General features: G+C 39.7%; 1 protein-coding gene across 3 annotated transcripts in view; it reads right to left on the bottom strand.

The window, feature by feature from the left end:
* Positions 1-17964, bottom strand: part of SOS2 (SOS Ras/Rho guanine nucleotide exchange factor 2) — an 80020-nt gene extending 62056 nt beyond the window's left edge. Inside the window, exon 1 of one of the 3 annotated variants that reach the window (XM_040620876.1) lies at positions 17799-17949. In XM_040620876.1, the coding sequence (XP_040476810.1) occupies positions 17799-17885 (87 nt within the window). In that variant the 5' untranslated portion in view covers positions 17886-17949. Of the gene's footprint in view, positions 1-17798 lie in introns of all 3 variants that reach the window. The other 2 variants (XM_040620875.1, XM_040620877.1) reach the window with 2 other exon arrangements.
* Positions 17965-18539: the final 575 nt, after the last annotated feature.

Here is an 18539-nt window from a genome sequence, read left to right on the forward strand (position 1 = left end):
ATGAAGAGTCTCATGGTTTGTCTGGATCTAAAAATCTTAAGAGGCTATTCAGACAACTGGTAGAGAGTCTAAGCTTGAATTAGTAAGTACGTAGAAAACTACACAAACAAGAAAACAAGACAATTACTAACTCCAGTAAAAATAAAAGGTTAGGTAGGAAAGAAAAAGTGGTTTACCTATAACAGCATTTACAGTCATACTAATGTAAACTTTGAATACTGATCCAAACAAAACTAAGATATAACCAAGCGTGGGGGGTGAGGCAGGAAGTATGTATGTATGATAAGGTGTGTATGGTTGCAGGGAGGAAATATATATGTGTATTAGAGAATATTAGGGGTGCCAGGGTGGCTCAGTAAGTTAAGCACCAACTGTTGATTTCAGCTCAGGCCATATTCTCAGGGTTGTGAGATCAAGCCCCACTTGGGCTCCAGGCTCAGTGAGGCGTCTGCTTGAGATTCTCTCTCTCTCTCTGTCCCTCCCCCAGCTTGTGCACTCTCTCTAAAATACATAAAATCTTAAAAAAAAAAAACAGAAAAATCAAGAAATAGCAAAATTTTTCCTTAAAGATATAGAACAATGAAATGAATCACTTTGAAAAGCTAGAAGTGACTGTCTCTGGAAAGCAGAAAATTTTGTGAATGGGAAGAGGTACTGCTATTTTTCTTATAAGCCTTATAAAGTTAGTTATCTTTTTATTTGCAGGAATAATTTTGATAAAATACAAACTAACTTACAAAGAAACATAATCAGAACTGGGGAAGTGGGAAAATGGAGGATACATAAAACTAGAGATAACAAATATTACTTTTTTAAGGGCTCTGGAAAAGAAGAGTTTAAAGTAAAGCAATTAGATATTTATAAAGAACCAAAATCCAAAAAGCCAGGCTTTATAATATTTCTTTATAAATTCAAAATAGATTTTGGGAAACAAATATTTTCTCTTACATCCTGCACTTCTTTAACACGACAAGAAGAAATTTAATTACATCTTACCATATATTTCTATTAGATCAATAGAATTAAAAGACTCTTCTTTTCTAATTAAAAAAAAAAAAGCATTTACAATGTAAGTTTAGCAATGGCATTCATAAGGCTGTTTCTTATAACATCCTTCCATAAAAGCCAAGTGCCTTACTCAGTGAAAGTGACTGCATGAGAATTAAGATAACGTCTAACTGGAATGGATTTTTTTTCTACGATTATGATTTTGGTAAATAACCTGCAACACAACTTTAACACTGAGCATCAAAATTCCTTAAGTCAAATTTCTTAAAGTAACTGTAAATATGAAAAGTCATAAAAACAAATATATATTAAAATCCCACACATAAATACTAATAGGACATCAAGTTGACAATGAAAGATACCCATACTTTGTACCTGCACGGTATTTACTATCTCAGCACCCTAAGACACAGTAAACAAAATTACCATATCAGAACTCACCTATCATATTTTTCTGAAAGACTAGTCAGAAAAAGAGCAATTAAAATAATTTTCAGTCTTTAACAGTAGATTAACAAGTCAGACCTGTATTTCAGTTACACCATATTTTCAAATTGCCAGAAGGTATTTCCTTATACATACACTGAAAAAAGAATAGTCATGACACTATATATAGATCCATTTATAAACACATATAAAAACATTAAACTTTAAATTATTCTCTATCCAGATAAACAATAGATTTGACAAGTTTCAGAAGTGTTATTTCCTAATTTATATTTTTCAGTTCTTCGTAGTCACAATCAAAAAAAAAAAATCTTGCTAGTGCATTTGTTTAATCAATTAAGATTTGAGTTTTTGGTATAATGTAGAAATAAATCCCTCTGGCTACACAGCATGACATTTATTTATGCCAAATCGTTCATTCCATTGTCAAGATTTTTGAAAGGATGCAAATGTCTCAAACATTAATTAAGAATACCAGAAGCTTTTTAGTTGGTATAAAAGAGTTAAAATTCAATTTGAAAAGAAAAAGCAAATTTCATTCTAAAAATATACACAACGACTACAAAATATTGCTAACAGAAACTTCAAAAGACCTATGTAAATAAAAAGATAAACTTTATGAACTGGAAGACTCATCATAATAACTATATAATATAATTAAGATGTCAATTCTTCTTAAATGAACTACAGATTCACACAATCCCAATAAAAATTCCAGCAGGTTTTTGTGTATAAAATGATACCCTGATTTTAAAATTCTTACAGAAATACAAAGGCCCTAGAATAACCAAAACAACTCTGAAAAACAACAAAGTTGGAGGGCTAAAACTACCTGATTTCAAGAATTTTTATAAAGCTACAATAATCAAAATAGTATGGATATTGTTGTAAAGACAGGCAAAAGGTCAATAAAACAGAATAAAGAATCCAGAAATAAAGCCACACATAAATAGATGAATAACTTTTTTTTTTTAAGATTTTATTTTTAAGTAATCTCTACACCCAATATGGGGCTCAAACTCACAACCCCGAGATGAAAAGTCACACACTCTTCCAAGTGAGCCAGCCAGGTGCCCTTAGATGAATGATTTTTGATACAGGCACAAAGCAAAGGAGAAAACTTATTAAACTATACATTTTAAATATTTATGCCAATAAACAGTGGTGGAACAACAGATATACATATGCAAAAAACATAACATATATAAAACTATCTCAGGATGCCTGGGTGTCTCCGTCAGTTAAGCGTCTGCCTTCGGATCAGGTCGTGATCCTGGAGTCCCAGGATGGAGCCCCATGTCTGGCTCCCTGTCAGCAAGGAGTCTGCTTCTCCCTTCCCCTCTGCTCCTCCCACTATTCGTGCTCTTGCTTGCTCTCTCAAATAAATAAATAAAATTTAAATAAATAAATAAATAAATAAATAACTCATCATATGTAAAAATTGACTCAACTAGATCATAGATCTAAATATAAAACCTAAAACTATAAAGCTTGTAGGAGAAAAAAACAAAATTTTTATAACTCTCAGTTAACCGAAGTTTTCCTAAATATGACACTAAAAGCATAGTCTCTAAAAAAGCAAATGGATAAACTGGACTTCATAAAAACTTAAAACTTTTGCTCTTTAAAAGATAATATTAAGAAAATAACATGCAGAAGAATGAAAGTGGACCATTTCCTCATACCATACACAAAAATAGACTCAAAATGGATGAAAGACCTAAATGTGAGACAGGAATCCATCAAAATCCTAGAGGAGAACACAGGCAGCAACCTCTTCGACCTTGACCGCAACAACTTCTTGCTAGACACGTCTCCAAAGGCAAGGGAAACAAAGGCAAAAATGAACTATTGGTACTTCACCAAGATAAAAAGCTTTTGCACAGCAAAGGAAACAGTCGACAAAACCAAAAGATAACTGACAGAATGGGAGAAGATACTTGCAAATGACATAGATAAAGGGCTAGTATCCAAAATGTATAAAGAACTTACCAAACTCAACACCAAAAGAACAAATAATCCAAATCAAAACCACAATGAGATACCACCTCACACCAGTCAGAATGGCTAAAATTAATAAGTCAGGAAACAACAGATGTTGCTGAGGATCCTACACTGCTGGTGGGAATGCAAGCTGCTGCAGCCACTCTGGAAAACAGTATGGAGGTTCCTCCATAAGTTGAAAATAGAGCTACCCTACGACTCAGCAATTGCACTACTTGGGTATTTACCCCAAATATACAAATGTAGTGCTCTGAAGGGGCACCTGTACCCCAGTATTTGTAGCAGCAATATCCACAATAGCCAAACTATGGAAAGAGCCCACATGTCCATCGACAGATGAATGGATAAAGAAGAGGTGGCAAATATATACAATGGAATGTTACGCAGCCATCAAACAAATGAAATCTTGCCACTTACAACGACATGGATGGAACTAGAGGGTATTATGCTAAGCGAAATAAGTCAATCAGAGAAAGACAATTATCATATAATCTCAATGATATGTGAAACTTAAGAAACAAAACAGGATCATAGGGGAAGAGAGGAAAAAATAGGATGAAACCAGAGAGGGAGACAAACCGTAAAAGACTCTTAATCATAGGAAACAAACTGAGGGTTGCTGGAGTGGAGGGGGTAGAAGGATGGGGTAACTGGGTGATGGACACTGGGGAGGGTATGTGTTGTAATCAGCACTGGGTATTATATAAGACTGATGAATCACAAACCTGTACCTCTGAAACCAATAATACATTATATGTTAATTTAAAAAAAATGAAAAAAGAAGCTACAGACCAGAAGAAAATCTCTGTAGAGCATATATCTGATAAAGGATTTGTATTCAGACATATAAAGAGTTCTCAAAACTTAACAATTCAAAACAACTCAATAAAAATGGGCAAAAGATCTGAACACTTCACCAAAGAAAATATATGCATGGTAAATAACATGAAAGATGTTCAACATTATTAATCACTGGGGAAATGCAAATTAAATCCATAAGAATATACCAGGACACACCTATTACAATGGCTAAAATTAAATTAAATATCAAATGTAGGCAGGAAGAACTGAAACTCTCATACTTCGTGGTGAGTTAGAAAACTGTACAATGGTTTGAATGGGAAAATTTGATATTTACTTAAAAAGTTAAACATACACCTCCTATCTAATCCAGCCACTATTTGGTAATTACCCAAGAAAAAAGGAAATATATATCCATACAAAGACTTGTACACAAATATTCACAGAAGTTTTATTTGTAATAGCCAAGATCTGAAAACCAAAGGCACATTAATAAACTGTGGTATAGCCACACAATGGAATATTACTGAGCAATAAAAAGGAGTGAACTATTACTATATGAAGCAAAATGGATGAATCTCAAAATAATTATGCTGAGTTAAAGAAGCCAGGAAAAAAGAGTATATATTGTATGATTCCATTACACAAAACTCTAGAAAATGCAATCTACAGTAATGGAAAGCAGATCAGAAATTGCTTGGGTACAAGAAATGGGGAGGGAGGGAAGGACAATTAAAGAGAGTCAGAGTCAAGAGGAAATTATAGGGCTGAAAGGTATATTCAATATTTTTATTGTGATGGCTTCACCAAAATATACATACATAAAAACTTATCAAACTGTATGCTTTAAATATGTGCAGTTTATTTTGTCAATTATACTTCCAATAAAGTTTTAAAAAATAATATAAAGTATAATATTCTAAGGTAGCAATTTTTTTAAAAATATTTTTTATTTATTTATTCGACAGAGATAGAGACAGCCAGCGAGAGAGGGAACACAAGCAGGGGGAGTGGGAAAGGAAGAAGCAGGCTCATAGTGGAGGAGCCTGATGTGGGGCTCGATCCCACAACACCGGGATCACGCCCTGAGCCCAAGGCAGACGCTTAACCACTGTGTCACCCAGGCGCCCCCTGAGGTAGCAATTTTTTTTAAAAGATTTTATTTATTTATTTGAGAGAGAGAGAGAGCACAAGCCATGGGGAGAGGCAGAGGGAGAAGCAGGCTTCCCACTGAGAAGGGAGCCTGATGTGGGACTCGATCCCAGGACCCCGGGACCATGGGTGAGGGCAGACACTTAACCGACTGAGCCACCCAGGCACCCTAAGGTAGCAATTTTTTGACTAGGGTGTATAATGAAGAATTAAAAGCACAGCTGCATACTATCAACTCTTCAAGGTCAGAATCATTTCTTATGTTTTTGGTTTTCTCCCATTTCCCCACCCCTTTATTTCTAACACACGGGTAATCTAGTGCCATGCTCAGTAAATACTTGTTCAATAAATAAATTCACGGTATCAAACAGATTTCTGGGGACAGGGAAAAACTGAGAACTCCATAAAATTTGCTTTTATTTCACTGGATATGTACCAGGAGACTCCGTTATCCCATGTAACATTAAACACTAGAGGAGATTTCCACTATTCTCCTCTATTCCCACTGTCTTTTAATATTCACTTCTCACTTAGATTCAGCGCTCTTAATTAGGAACTTTCTTGAGGGGTTTTCAATGTAAGTTTATTTAAAAAGGAGGTAAGTACAGGCCAAGAATCTCACTCTATTTAGCTTAATATTAGGTGGGGGTTTACCATAAAATAATCAAAACAAGTAGAGGATACTATTAGTGGAGGCCAAAATTTTTGTCATTAAAATTGTCCTTGAATGGAATGAAATGGCACATGATCTGTAAGTACATTCCCATACAGGCTGGCCATTAGCCTGTAAAGCCAAGAAACTGCAGGCTAGGTCGATGGTTCCCAACTTGTTCCAGTGGCAAAGCATAAGGAAGTACAGTGCTCTGGGCAGAGTATGAAAATATTAAGAGACTAATATTACATCATCGAGAATAGGAGTAATAGTAGTAAAAATGACTAGAAAACTGAAAAACATAGGCACACATTTGTAAAGAAAAACAAAAAGTATCATAAACTCTTTTCCTTGTAAAGCCTATCTCTTGTTCATTTGTTTTACAATCTTCTATTACTCACTAGCAAGTAAACAGCAGCAGGCACCACACCATAGACTTAAGAAAAACTTATGAGCGGGGGCGCCTGGGTGGCACAGCGGTTAAGCGTCTGCCTTCGGCTCAGGGTGTGATCCCAGCGTTGTGGGATTGAGCCCCACATCAGGCTCCTCTGCTAGGAGCCTGCTTCTTCCTCTCCCACTCCCCCTGCTTGTGTTCCCTCTCTCGCTGGCTGTCTCTATCTCTGTCGAATAAATAAATAAAATCTTAAAAAAATAAAACACTTATGAGTGAAATATAAAATTGAAATTGAAAAAAAAATTAATATTGGCTTTTCTCCCCTGTGAACTAGGAAAAGATCACTACTTTAAATATGTTTTATTCAAAGTTTAAGACTCTCTGGGCCAAATACCTACTTCCTTCAGCATACTACCAAAAGTACCATTATGTATTCTTTCTTAAAGAAGATCTGATACAGGGGTGCCTCAGTGGCTCAGTCAGTTAAGTGTCTGACTCTTGATTATTAGCTCAGATCATTTTTTCAGGGTCGTGGAACCGAGCCCACGTCAGGCTCCCCACTCAGTGGGGAGTCTGCCTGAGAGTCTCTCCCCCTCTCCCTCTGCCCCTACCACCACTCACACGCATGTGCTCTAACTCACTCGCTCTCTCAAATAAATAAAGAAATGTTTAAAAAATAAAAAAAAGGTCATCTGCCTGACAAGGTACCTGCACTCAAGGAGAAAACAGGTTCTCCTTTCCCACCTCTTCTCCCCAACTGCCCTCCTCCCACTTTGCTGAAGAAAGGCAGAAGGCAGATCTCTTACTCTGATCTCACTACGGTGTGCTGCCCTGGGGGCAATAAAAAAATAATAAATTCTTGGACACTAAACAGAGACAATTACAAATATTTTTTATTTAAGTACCTTGCTTCTTCCATCCCCTAGCCTACTATCAAAAACCACAGCCTTACTAAGGAGAAAAACTATGAAAAAAAAAAAAAACAAAAGAAAGCATCTTTAAGAAATACTAAAAGGCAGGTGCCTGGGTGGGTCAGTCGGTTAAGCGTCTGCCTTCAGCTCAGGCCATGATCCCAGGGTCTTGGGATGAATCCTGCTCCCTGCTCAGCGGGGAGTCTGCTTTTCCCTCTACCCCTTCCACCCTGCTTGTGATCTCACTCTCTCTCAAATAAATAAATAAAATCTTAAAAAAAAAAAATTCTAGGGGCTCCTGGGTGGCTCAGTTGTTAAGCATCTGCCTTCGGCTCAGGGCGTGATCCCAGAGTCCTGGGATCAAGCCCCGCATCAGGCTCCTCCGCTGGGAGCCTGCTTCTCCCTCTCCCACTCTCCCTGCTTGTGTTCCCTCTCTCGCTGGCTGTCTCCCTCTGTCAAATAATTAAATAAAATCTTTTAAAAAATTTAAAAAAATACTAAAAGGCAACATTACCTTATTTCACTCAAGAGAAAAAAATTCAAAGCAAGTTTTCACACCTTAATTATTTTTCTGTATTACAATTAGAATTCAGAAGTGAGATGGTTGGCATGTGACATTTATTAACACATTCATTTGAACTGAAAAATTAAGTCAGACCTTGTCTCAAATAAGATAAATATGATGAGGCTGGTTGGCTTGACAGTTAAAACTAACCTTACCAATTTGGTTATGTGGTGGATATTTTACATTAAATGAATGAGTATGGTAGGCAGAATTCTAAGGTGACCCCTAGGAATCCCACCCCTTGATATATGTGCTCTGTGTACTCCTTTTGAGTGTGGGCAGGACTTGTGAATATGATGGGATATCACTCCTATGATCAAGTTACCATATAAGGCAAAAGTGACTAAGGTCCATAATCAGTTGACTTTGAGTTAATTTAAAGATTATCGTCCTGGGTAGGCCTCACCAAAATCAGGTGAGTCCTTTAAAAGCAGATCTAGAAGTATGAGATAAGAAACAGCAGATGCAATCCTGTTGGCCTTGCAGTAGCAAACTGACATGTTATAGGGAGGGTCATGTGCCAAGGAATGACAGCAGCCTGTAGGAGCTGAGGGTCTCAGACATACAACTGCAAGCAAATGAATTCTGTCAATAACTACATGAGCTTGGAAGAAGACCCCAAGCCTCAGATGAAACTGCAGCCCCAGCCAAAACCTTGATTGGGACCCTAAGCAGAGAACCCAGCCGAACTCTGCCTTTTAATTTATAGAAACTGTGAGACAATAAATTTGTGTTGTATTAAGCCCCTAAAGCTTGTAATAATTTGTTAAGGAGCAATAGAAAATGAATACAATGAACTAGATATATAGCTCTAAGGATTCAATGAAAATATGTTTAAAGAATATGATAAGGTGAAATACATGTTATTAATAAATATCATTATAGCTAAAGTGTACTAAAGTTAATACTGTTTTCACTTTCCCAAACTTTCTTGGATATATTGGACTAAACAAAGTATCTCTAAGCAAAAAAGCAACAGTTATAATTATTAGTCTTTTGGCATGTCCTGGAAAAGCTAGAAAATGAAAAAGCGAATAGCTCTAAAGACCAGGCAACAAAAAATTCTGCAAGTCAGGTGGTTTCCAACTTTTTACTTTTTTTTTCCCCATGAATTTTATTTTTATTTTATTATTTAAGATTTTATGTATTTATTTAACAGAGAAAGAGCACAAGCAGGGGGAGCAGCAGAGGGAGAGGGAGAAGCAGGTTCCCCTACTGAGTAGGGAGCCTGATGCAGGGCTCGATCCCAGGACCCAGGGATCATGACCTGAGCCGAAGGCAGACGCTTAACCAGATGAACCACCCAGACGCCCCTCAACTTTTTACTTTAAACAAAATTGCAGGAGAACCTAAATAAGTTACTGGCTGATACATCATTAAGACTAACTTTTTGATAGATAACAATATAACTTTTGGCATATAATTTGAATAAAGTTTAAAAAATGATCTTGATTGTTGTACATTTTTCTTCTATTTATGTTAACAAGGGTTTTGGGGGCTTATATCTACAGAAATGGGAAACGGGAATAGAACTGATGCTGAACTGTGATTCACTCCTGCAAGACTCTATCTCATTCTAGCAATAACAGTCACCCATGAAACACCAACAAATTTAAAAACAATGTAAACACCTACATAGATGTCCCTGAATAATGCTTATTCAATAAAGCTTTATAATTACTAATTTTTCAAAATCCATGACATGCATGTTCTTTTGATCAACTATGTCCTACTAGCAATTCACCCTAAAAGAAAGATTTTTTTGAAGATTTTGTTTGTTTATTTATTTATTTGGGAGAGAGAAGAGAGTGAGGATGAGAGAGGGTGTCTGTGAACATGGCGGGGGTTGAGGGAGGGGCAGAGGGGGAGGGAATAATAGACTCCCTGATGAGCAGGGAGCCTGAGGTGGGACGCAATCCCAGGACCCCAGAATCACAACCTGAGCAGAAGGCAGACGCTTAACCGACTGAACCACCCAGGCACCCTAAGAACGATTTTGATGCTTCATGGTCGATTGAAGAAATTTTTTTTTTAAAGATTTTATTTATTTATTTGACAGAGAGCACAAGCCTGGGGAGCAGCAAAGGGAGAGGAGAAAGGCTCTCTGGTGAGCAGGGAGTGTGATTCGGGGCTTGATCCCAGAACCCTGGAATCATGACTTGAGCTGAAGGCAGATGCTTAACCGACTGAGCCACCCAGGCACCCTAAAGAAATTTTTTAAAATTCAATATACAGCATTTTTGTTAAGGAAAGTGTAAATATAAACGAGGGGTCAAAGACTTTTAAGCATAAACATATTATGTTAAAATATAATTATGCAGGAAGTACAATGAAAAGTTCACAGAGAAAAAAGAATAATGTAAAATTTCCAACTGTTAAAAAAGCGCTTTGTCCCATTTGCAACAAGGAGGAAGCTAGAAAGTATAATGCTAAGTAAAATAAGTCAGAGAAAGACAAATACCATAAGATTTCTCTCATATGTGGAATTTAAGAAATAAAATAAATGAGCAAAGGGGAAAAAAAAGAGAGAAACCAAGAAACAGATTCTTTTTTTTTTTTTTTTAAGATTTTATTTATTTATTTGACAGAGAGAGCACAAGCAGCAGGAGCAGCAGGCAGAGGGAAAGGGAGAAATGGGCTCCCATGCTGAGGAGGAAGCCTGACGCGGGGCTCGATCACGGACCCCAGGATCATGACCTGAGCTGAAGGCAGATGCCTTACCCACTGAGCCACTCAGGCTCCCCAAGAAACGGATTCTTAATTATAGAGAACAAACTGATGGTTACCAGACGGGAGAAAGATTGGGGAGATGGGTGAAATAGGTGATGGGGATTAAGGAGTGCTCTTGTCATGATGAGCACCAGATGATATATGGAATTGTTGAATCACTATATTGTACACCTTAAACTAATATAACACTGTATGTTAACTGGAATTAAAATAAAAACGTTTAAAAAAACCACTTTGTCATGTATATTTTAAAAGGATCATTGGTGGATATCAACATACTATGGTATTTAGATTTCACTGGATATATTTAAAAGACTGATGGGGGCCTGGCTGGCTCAATCGGTTAAGTGTCTGCCTTTGGCTCAGGTCATGATCCCAGAGCCCCAGGATCAAGCTGGGATCAAGCTGCCAAGTCAGGTTCCCTGCTCAGCGGGGAGTCTGCTTCTCCCTCTGACCCTCCCCCTTCTCGTGCTCTCTCTCACTCTCTCTCCCTAATAAATAAATAAAATCTTAAAAAAAAAAAAAAGAGAGAGAGACTGATGGAACTTTTATTTTATAACACCAGTATTAAGAACACATATAAAATTGTATCTTCAGGAACTACTTGAACTTGAAGATGAAAATTTTTAGATGTCAACATAAAAACATGCAATTAAAAAATTCTTTTGGGTATACATAGCAAAAAAAGTAGAGAAAGGCAAACAAAAAAACCCCATCTAATTTAGGAGGAAGAATCAAGACTCAAAGTTGATGAGATTTGAACCTGATGTGAGATGGAAGGGAAGGGTGATGACCAGGTTGAAAACTGAGTATTATCATTTATACTGGAGGTTTTGAACAATGATAATAAGCTTGCACTGGGTTATGTTGTGAACATCTACACAGGTACGTCCAGGAAGCAGGGGATGTAATGGTTTTAAATAGGCTCCAAGAGGAGTCCTCTTCAAGATGATGTTTGTCTGAAGACCAAAAGGTACAAGGACCAGTCATGTTTTTAATCCCCAGGAAGGTGGTTCTAGGCAGAAGAAACAGCAAGCACAAAAGCCCTGAGATTAGAATATATCTACACATTAGAATGTGTCTGTGGGTACTAGGAAGCCACTGTGGGGAAGAAGCAGAGCAATAAAGGGAGAGAAGTAAATGAAGTCAGAGACGTAAAGTCAACAGGCGTTATCAGAGTGCAGTAACCTATTGAGAGGACTTAGACTTTTATTCCAAGAAGCAATGACAGTTTTGAACAAAGGAATGACGAGATCTCACTTATCTCCGCTGTGTTGAGAAAAGACTGCATGGGGCAAGGGCAGAAGAGAGAAGACCAGTTGTAGGCTGATTTAACAGGAGATTGGTGATGGCTTGGTCCCAGGTGGCAGAAGCTGAAGAGTAAGAAGTGCTGGCAGAGTACAGCTACAGTTTTTAAAGTAGAGGGAAACGATCTGCTGCCAGATTAGACAGATTCCAAAGATAGGATTCAAGAATAACTCCAGATTTTTATTTGGAGCAACTAGAAGGAGGGAGTAGCTTACTGATACAGGAAACACTACAAAAGGAGCAGGTTTTGGGGGGAAGAGAAGGAGGTCAGTATTGGATGAGATGCTTGTCACACATGTATGTGGAAATATCAAGAAAGAAGTTGGTTACCAAAGCTCAGGAGAGAGGTCTGAGCCAGAAATAAAAATATGGAAATCATCAGATACAGATGACATGTGAAGCCATGAGGCTGGATGGGATCTACAAGTGACTATAAATAGAAACAGAAGTCCAAAAACTAAGCTGTGGGGAGGTCGGGATGATGTAGTTTGGGGAGAAGAGGAGGAATCAACAAAGGAGAGGACATAAAAGTAATAGCCAGAGGGAGAAAACATGCAGAGGCTGGTGGCCTGGAAGCCAAACCAGAAAGGATTTCAAGAAAGTTGAGGAGTTCAACTGCCAAACGTTGCTAATGGGTAGGTTAAGAAAGAATCAGAAAGTGCTATGTAAAGTAAGAGGTAATGTTTGAGTTTACAAAGTGATTTAATGAAGAAAACAGGGAGAATGAAAACTTTACTTGGAAGAGACAATACTAGGGCTCATATCTAGATCTTGATGCTATTTTCATTGTGTTGCTTTATTTCTACACATTAAAACGTGAAGTGTATAACATGTTACACCTTTCAAAGGCTTTCTACTATCATATGTTCTTACGTAAAAGAAGAAAAGTTTTACCTTGTTAATTTTTAAAGTGACTACATGAGATAATGCTAAATCCATTAGTTCCATTAAAATTCCTTCCTGATTCAAACATGCAGGCTAACAGACAATATAATCAAACTACTGTTCCCTTGAAAGAGAGACCATGGTTAATATAAAAGACATATACGTGATTTATGTCAAGTGGTAACACAGGTAATGCTTTGGACAGTCAGCAGAAAGCACTTTAATGGAATAGTATAGCTCCAAATATACCATACCAAAATTAAACTGAAAATAAAGGACAGCTACTAAATCATGGCTGACAGGGAGCTAAATGCAGCAAGTTAAAATGCATTCCTAATGCTCATTCAGTTCTGGCTGAACCCCCTGGGTCAGTTTGGGTCGTTATTAGTTTGGAATAATTCCAAATGACTCCCTGGAGTTCTACTGTTATAGTCAGTGGCTTTAGGAAATCCAGAACAGGCCTGACGTCACACACACAAAAAAATCATAGGATATCCTATTCATTTCTAGCTTTCGATTGGAGTCTTTTAAAAAAGCAATTTTGATCAAGTTAATCTAATTATTTTGTTACATAAGTAACACTACAGGGCTTCCTACTCTCAGGCAGAAACCTAAACCTGGTCTACCAACTAACCTCTTCTTTTCACTTGGTCTTAGTTCTTTAAAACAAGTCATGTTCCTACCTTTCCCTCAGCCTCAAATCCTTTTTCCGCCCTTTCTTTGTCTTGTTAATTCCTATTGATCTTTCAGATAATTATTCTTTATTGTCTGTCCTTCCCAGGTCTCCTCCACACGTTCAGAACCGAAGCTTTATGAGAGCAGGGGCCTTACTACAACGTCAGTGTCAAGAGTAGTGCAGGGCAACCCATGAAGCATTCAATAAATATTTGAATATATCCTCCAAACTCAACACAAATGTTACTTCCCTAGAGAAGCCTTCCTTGACCCTCTTGTGTCAGTGACACCAATTTTATTTTCTCAAAGCGCCCTATACTTTTCCTCTGGGCCCTAGAAAGATCCAGAGCAGTCTTCCAAAATGGCTCCAAGAGACAGTACAAAGGCAGAAACACTAGAATCTTTCAGAGCTCACAAAAGCATTTCTAAACCAAAACTTCCTACCCTCTTCTTCCTTGCCATAGACTGCTATTTAATTAACTAGACGCTGTCTCATTACCTCTATATTCTAGACAGATATGTAAGAGCACACTGCAATGTTTGGGGTGGGGAGTTCATATTTAACCTGAATTAAATTAGAGTCAGGAACAATTCAACCAATTCTTTCTAACGCTCTATGACATTTTTAACTACAGATAGAAAGACAACAGACGTTTTCTTTTCCACGTTTAGCCTTGTGAAGAACACCCGACAGAAAAGGCATTTACGAGGGAAATAACCGGGACTAAAAAACGTGATATGATAATTTTAAGGCATGTTTCCCATACGTAGAGTGCTTACACTGGTTTTTTCAGCATACAATCAATAGCACACAAAGTACCAAAGGCATTTCAAAGACACAGATAATAAGCTGCATTTACAAGTGTATCCCACACTCTTTTTTCCTCTCAAGTAATATGATAGCTTCAATCTTCCTGGGGAGTAGTGGTGAAGGCATTTATGTTTCTGGCTTTTTTAGGGAAGATACATAATTTAGCAGTAATGTTAACAATCCATGTATTATCCATTAGTAATGTCATTTCCCTCTGCTTTACCCTTCGTAGTTCTTTATGTATTTAAATGCTCTACCTGCACTTGTTTTAAAAGTTAAAAAAACTACAAAAAGTTAAAGAACAAAAACAAGACAAAAAGTTAAAGAACACATTTCTATTTCCAAAATTATTTTTCCATAAATCTATTTTTCAACGTGTTTCTATGTAGTGAAATAAATATTTGATGTTGGTTTAAAAAATCCAGTGTTTTCAGGATCAACAATGGCAACTTCACCATATAATCTGATTTTCATAAAAATTAGCCAACACTTGAAAATAAGCAAGAGATTACTAGGTATCCTTCAGTACAATGCTGCGCTCAAACGTTTGAATACTCTCTACTGATGGGGCTATTTTACAAATCTGTAAGATTAACATTGACATTTTTGTCTCATACAGATGCAAATAATTTCAAATCAGTGGAAAAGACAATCCAAAACTTACTGTTTATGTTCCTATAGGATATTAACTAATTTTGTATCTAACCCAACAATATTATCTTAATGTTACTTTATTAAATTGTCTATAAATACCTACCTCCTCAAATTTGCATATGAAGTAGCTTTAACATTAACTTATGAGTTCCCCTATTAGGTAATAAGTTGAATCGAAATCACTGACACATGTTCATTTATATTTGAATGAGTCATGAGTTTACCTTTCAGAAAATTATACTTTTAAGTTTTAGAGGTTCCTCCGAGATGCCCAAGCAGAATCTGATAGAGCCAATTAAACTACATTGCTCTTTTCACACAGACACACACACACACACACACACACATAGATATTCCTCACATCACTCTGAGCTCCTAATTGCTAGCTAGCTATCACATTTATATAAACCAAAACCAAAAAGTTTAGAATGTTCAGTGTAGATGGTAAACACCTTTAGAGCATGGCCCCTGCTTTTATTCATCTGTGTAATCTTAGTTTCAGCATGGTGCCAAGTACCTAAAATGTGTTCAATGTTAATGTCAATGATGCTTCAATTTAAAAAGTACAGGTATAAAAATAAAGTGCAGGAAAAAAAGAAAAAAAAGTTAAATGAAGTATTCCAAGTATTCCACATGTTCAATGGAGGAAAAAGCTGGACGAGAAAAATCCTAGTAGTCCAATACTACTGCTACTACTACTAATTCTAGTAGTCTTTGTAACTATCTGTTAGCTGGAGGAAGGAAGCAAGCCAAGTTCCAAATGCTTTGAATGTAAAAACAGAGCCTCCCTCGAAATGGCAGGATATCTCATTGTATAAAGGTATGGCTGGCAGGTACATACCAGAATGTAACACATCACACAAAGGAATAGTGAACCTTGAGCTCCTTATGAGCAATAACTCTTAGCAGGCACCATAAACCTACATGTTGCAAAACCACAAATACCCAAATGCCACAAAACTGGACATAATCCAGTTATTACTAACACCAAAAGTTTTCCAAAAATACAAAAAATGTCTTCTGCACGACTATATCTCAATTCTGTAATAACAGTAAATTAATGAATTAAACAGAAATTGCTTTTTGAATTCAGTTTACCGCAAAAGACCAAATTTTCTTGTACAAGACAATACAGATCTACAAGACACCTGAGCTCCAGGCAAACAAGCACAGCATATAAATGCAGAGCAACAGTCTCAAAGCAATGGACTAGGATACTTGTTCTGGCTTTGTTTCCACCCTAACTGGAAGAAGTGAATCTGTCTCCGTCCATGCAGGATTCTCAGGGTCAAAGCTACCTACTGAATAAATTATGCAACACACAGTCAAATACTACTTGCTACCAGAAAGTACCAGTAGGTAGAAGACCAGCATCACACTGCCAACAATACATGCCTGATAACTGCACTCACCTTCAGCTGAGTGCAATTCCTCACAGAAGAGTCAGTTACTTTTCAAGTCAGGCCCGAGCGCATCACTACTCAGCACACTTGCACTTCTTTCCCTCTCCCTGTAGAATCAGGCTGCCCACGGAGTAAAGTCAATTAACTTCAACACCTGGTATGCCAGTGAAATGATAACTGCCCCTGCATACCTCCACCACCAAGTTCTCTAAAAAAACATGACTTGGGCTTTGGCCCAAGGGAGGCAGTATCTCCTTGAAAGAATTATGAAAATGATGGAAAATCTGTAACTCTGAATGCATGAGGAAAATGTTCTCACCTTTAAAATTTACTTTTTCATTTCATTTACGGAAATGTGTTACATGAATTTTTATTTTCCAAGTGCAGTCTTCTAAGTTAATGTTTACTTTTTTCTTTATTATTTTAAAATTTATTCTTGGTTATTTTGCACAAAATGCAGACGGTACTACCCCTTTGCATCAATGGCAATGGATGCCCATGTTGAGCAGGCACGATGTCTAATCCTGCATTCTTCATATTTGTCTTGACCTTACAAAAAGGTTCATTATAGAAATGATAGTATAATTATTATCTACATTCACAAACGGAGACTCACATCATCTACAGGAGATGCACCCAGCGGATACAGCCAGAATCGAAAGGTTGATTTTTATGAGCTGCACCTTCTTGGCCCACTTAAAATGCTTCCAAGTTCTAAACTGCACCCAGGGAAGAAACGCCAGATTTTCTAGGGGAAATCTCTCGAGCGAACGGGGAGGACACCTTTTGCAGGAAGTGGGAAGTACTTTAAATTTCCTCAAGAAAAGGAGCGTTAGGGCTCAGTGACATGTCACACGTGAAACACATCCGTGAAACACCAGAAAGTCCTGCCTCGTGAGCGGACACCCTTGACAAGCAAACTGCCCACGGGAACACCCCCAAAAGAACCTGATGAAGAGTAATTCCCGGGCCTGGAAATGAACTTTTGCTTTAGAAACTATGTAAACACCGGCGAGACCTCCTCTTGCCCGAACCCGGCCTGAGGACAACAAATTGGCCAACGGCGGAAGTTGCCTGACGAAACGACTGCAACACGAAATCCATTTTTATGATCATAACAAAACCTTCCTTCCGGGGCCAGGCAAAAACTTGAGAAAACGTCCTTTCGGGTGCAACAGGCAACTCTGAGCCCCCCCGCCCCCCAGCCACTGAGCAACAGCCCGGCCCGCAGGACCCGCGCGCCGCGAGGACGTGCAGCTCCCCGTTAGAAGCTCGCCGGGGCCCCGGCCGGGCAACACCCCCCGCCCCTGCCGCCCGCCGCCGGGCTCCGCCGACTCAGCCCGCGGCCGCCCCGGCACCTCCCTCGGCCCCCGCGGCCGCCCGGGCACCGGCACTGACCTTCCGCAGGGCCGGGACCAGCAGTCCCCGCCATTTCGGACTGTTTTCTTCGCTGAAGAACTCGTACGGCTGCGGCGCCTGCTGCATGGCCCCGGCGGCAGCGCCTCCGCATCAGGGGCGGCCCGCGGACCGGGCCGGGCGGGTGGCCTGACAGGCAGGGCGCGGGCCGCCTCGCCTCGCCGGCCGCCGCCGCCTCCAGCCGGGGCCGCCGGGACGGCCGAGGCCGCTCGGGGGCGGCGCCGGCGGGTGGGCGGGGGCTCCGGGGGCGGTTTCCTCGGCCGGGGCGGCCTCGCCTCGCTCCGCGTCGGCGGAGGAAGCGCGGCGGCCCGAGAGCCCGACGACCCCCAGCTGCGACCGAGCCGGCGGCCTGCTTTCCCGGCGGCGCGGGCCCGCTCCTCGGGCGGCTCCTCCTCCTTTGTCTGGGTTCGCAACCCGGCGCGGGGTACGGCTGACCTCGCGCCCGCCCCAGCTCCCGCTACGGCCGGGGCTGGCGGAGAGCGGCGGCGGCGGCTCGTCGCCTCATCGCCTCCTCCCCGCCCTCCCCACAGGCAACGCCGCCCGGCCCGCCCGAGTCAGCTCCAGCGGGCTCTGGGGACCGAGCGGGCGTGCGCGGCGGGCGGGCGAGCGAGCGAGCCACACTCTGGCGCGCTCCGTGCCGGCCAGCGCCGCCGCCCCTGTCGCAGCCGCGCACAGCGGCCGAGCTCCCGGCTCCAGCAGTCGCCGCTCGGCCCGCCCCCTGGG

This window comes from Ursus maritimus, unplaced genomic scaffold (assembly GCF_017311325.1).
Source record: "Ursus maritimus isolate PB19 unplaced genomic scaffold, ASM1731132v1 scaffold_36, whole genome shotgun sequence".
In the NCBI taxonomy this organism is placed as follows: Eukaryota; Metazoa; Chordata; class Mammalia; order Carnivora; family Ursidae; genus Ursus; species Ursus maritimus.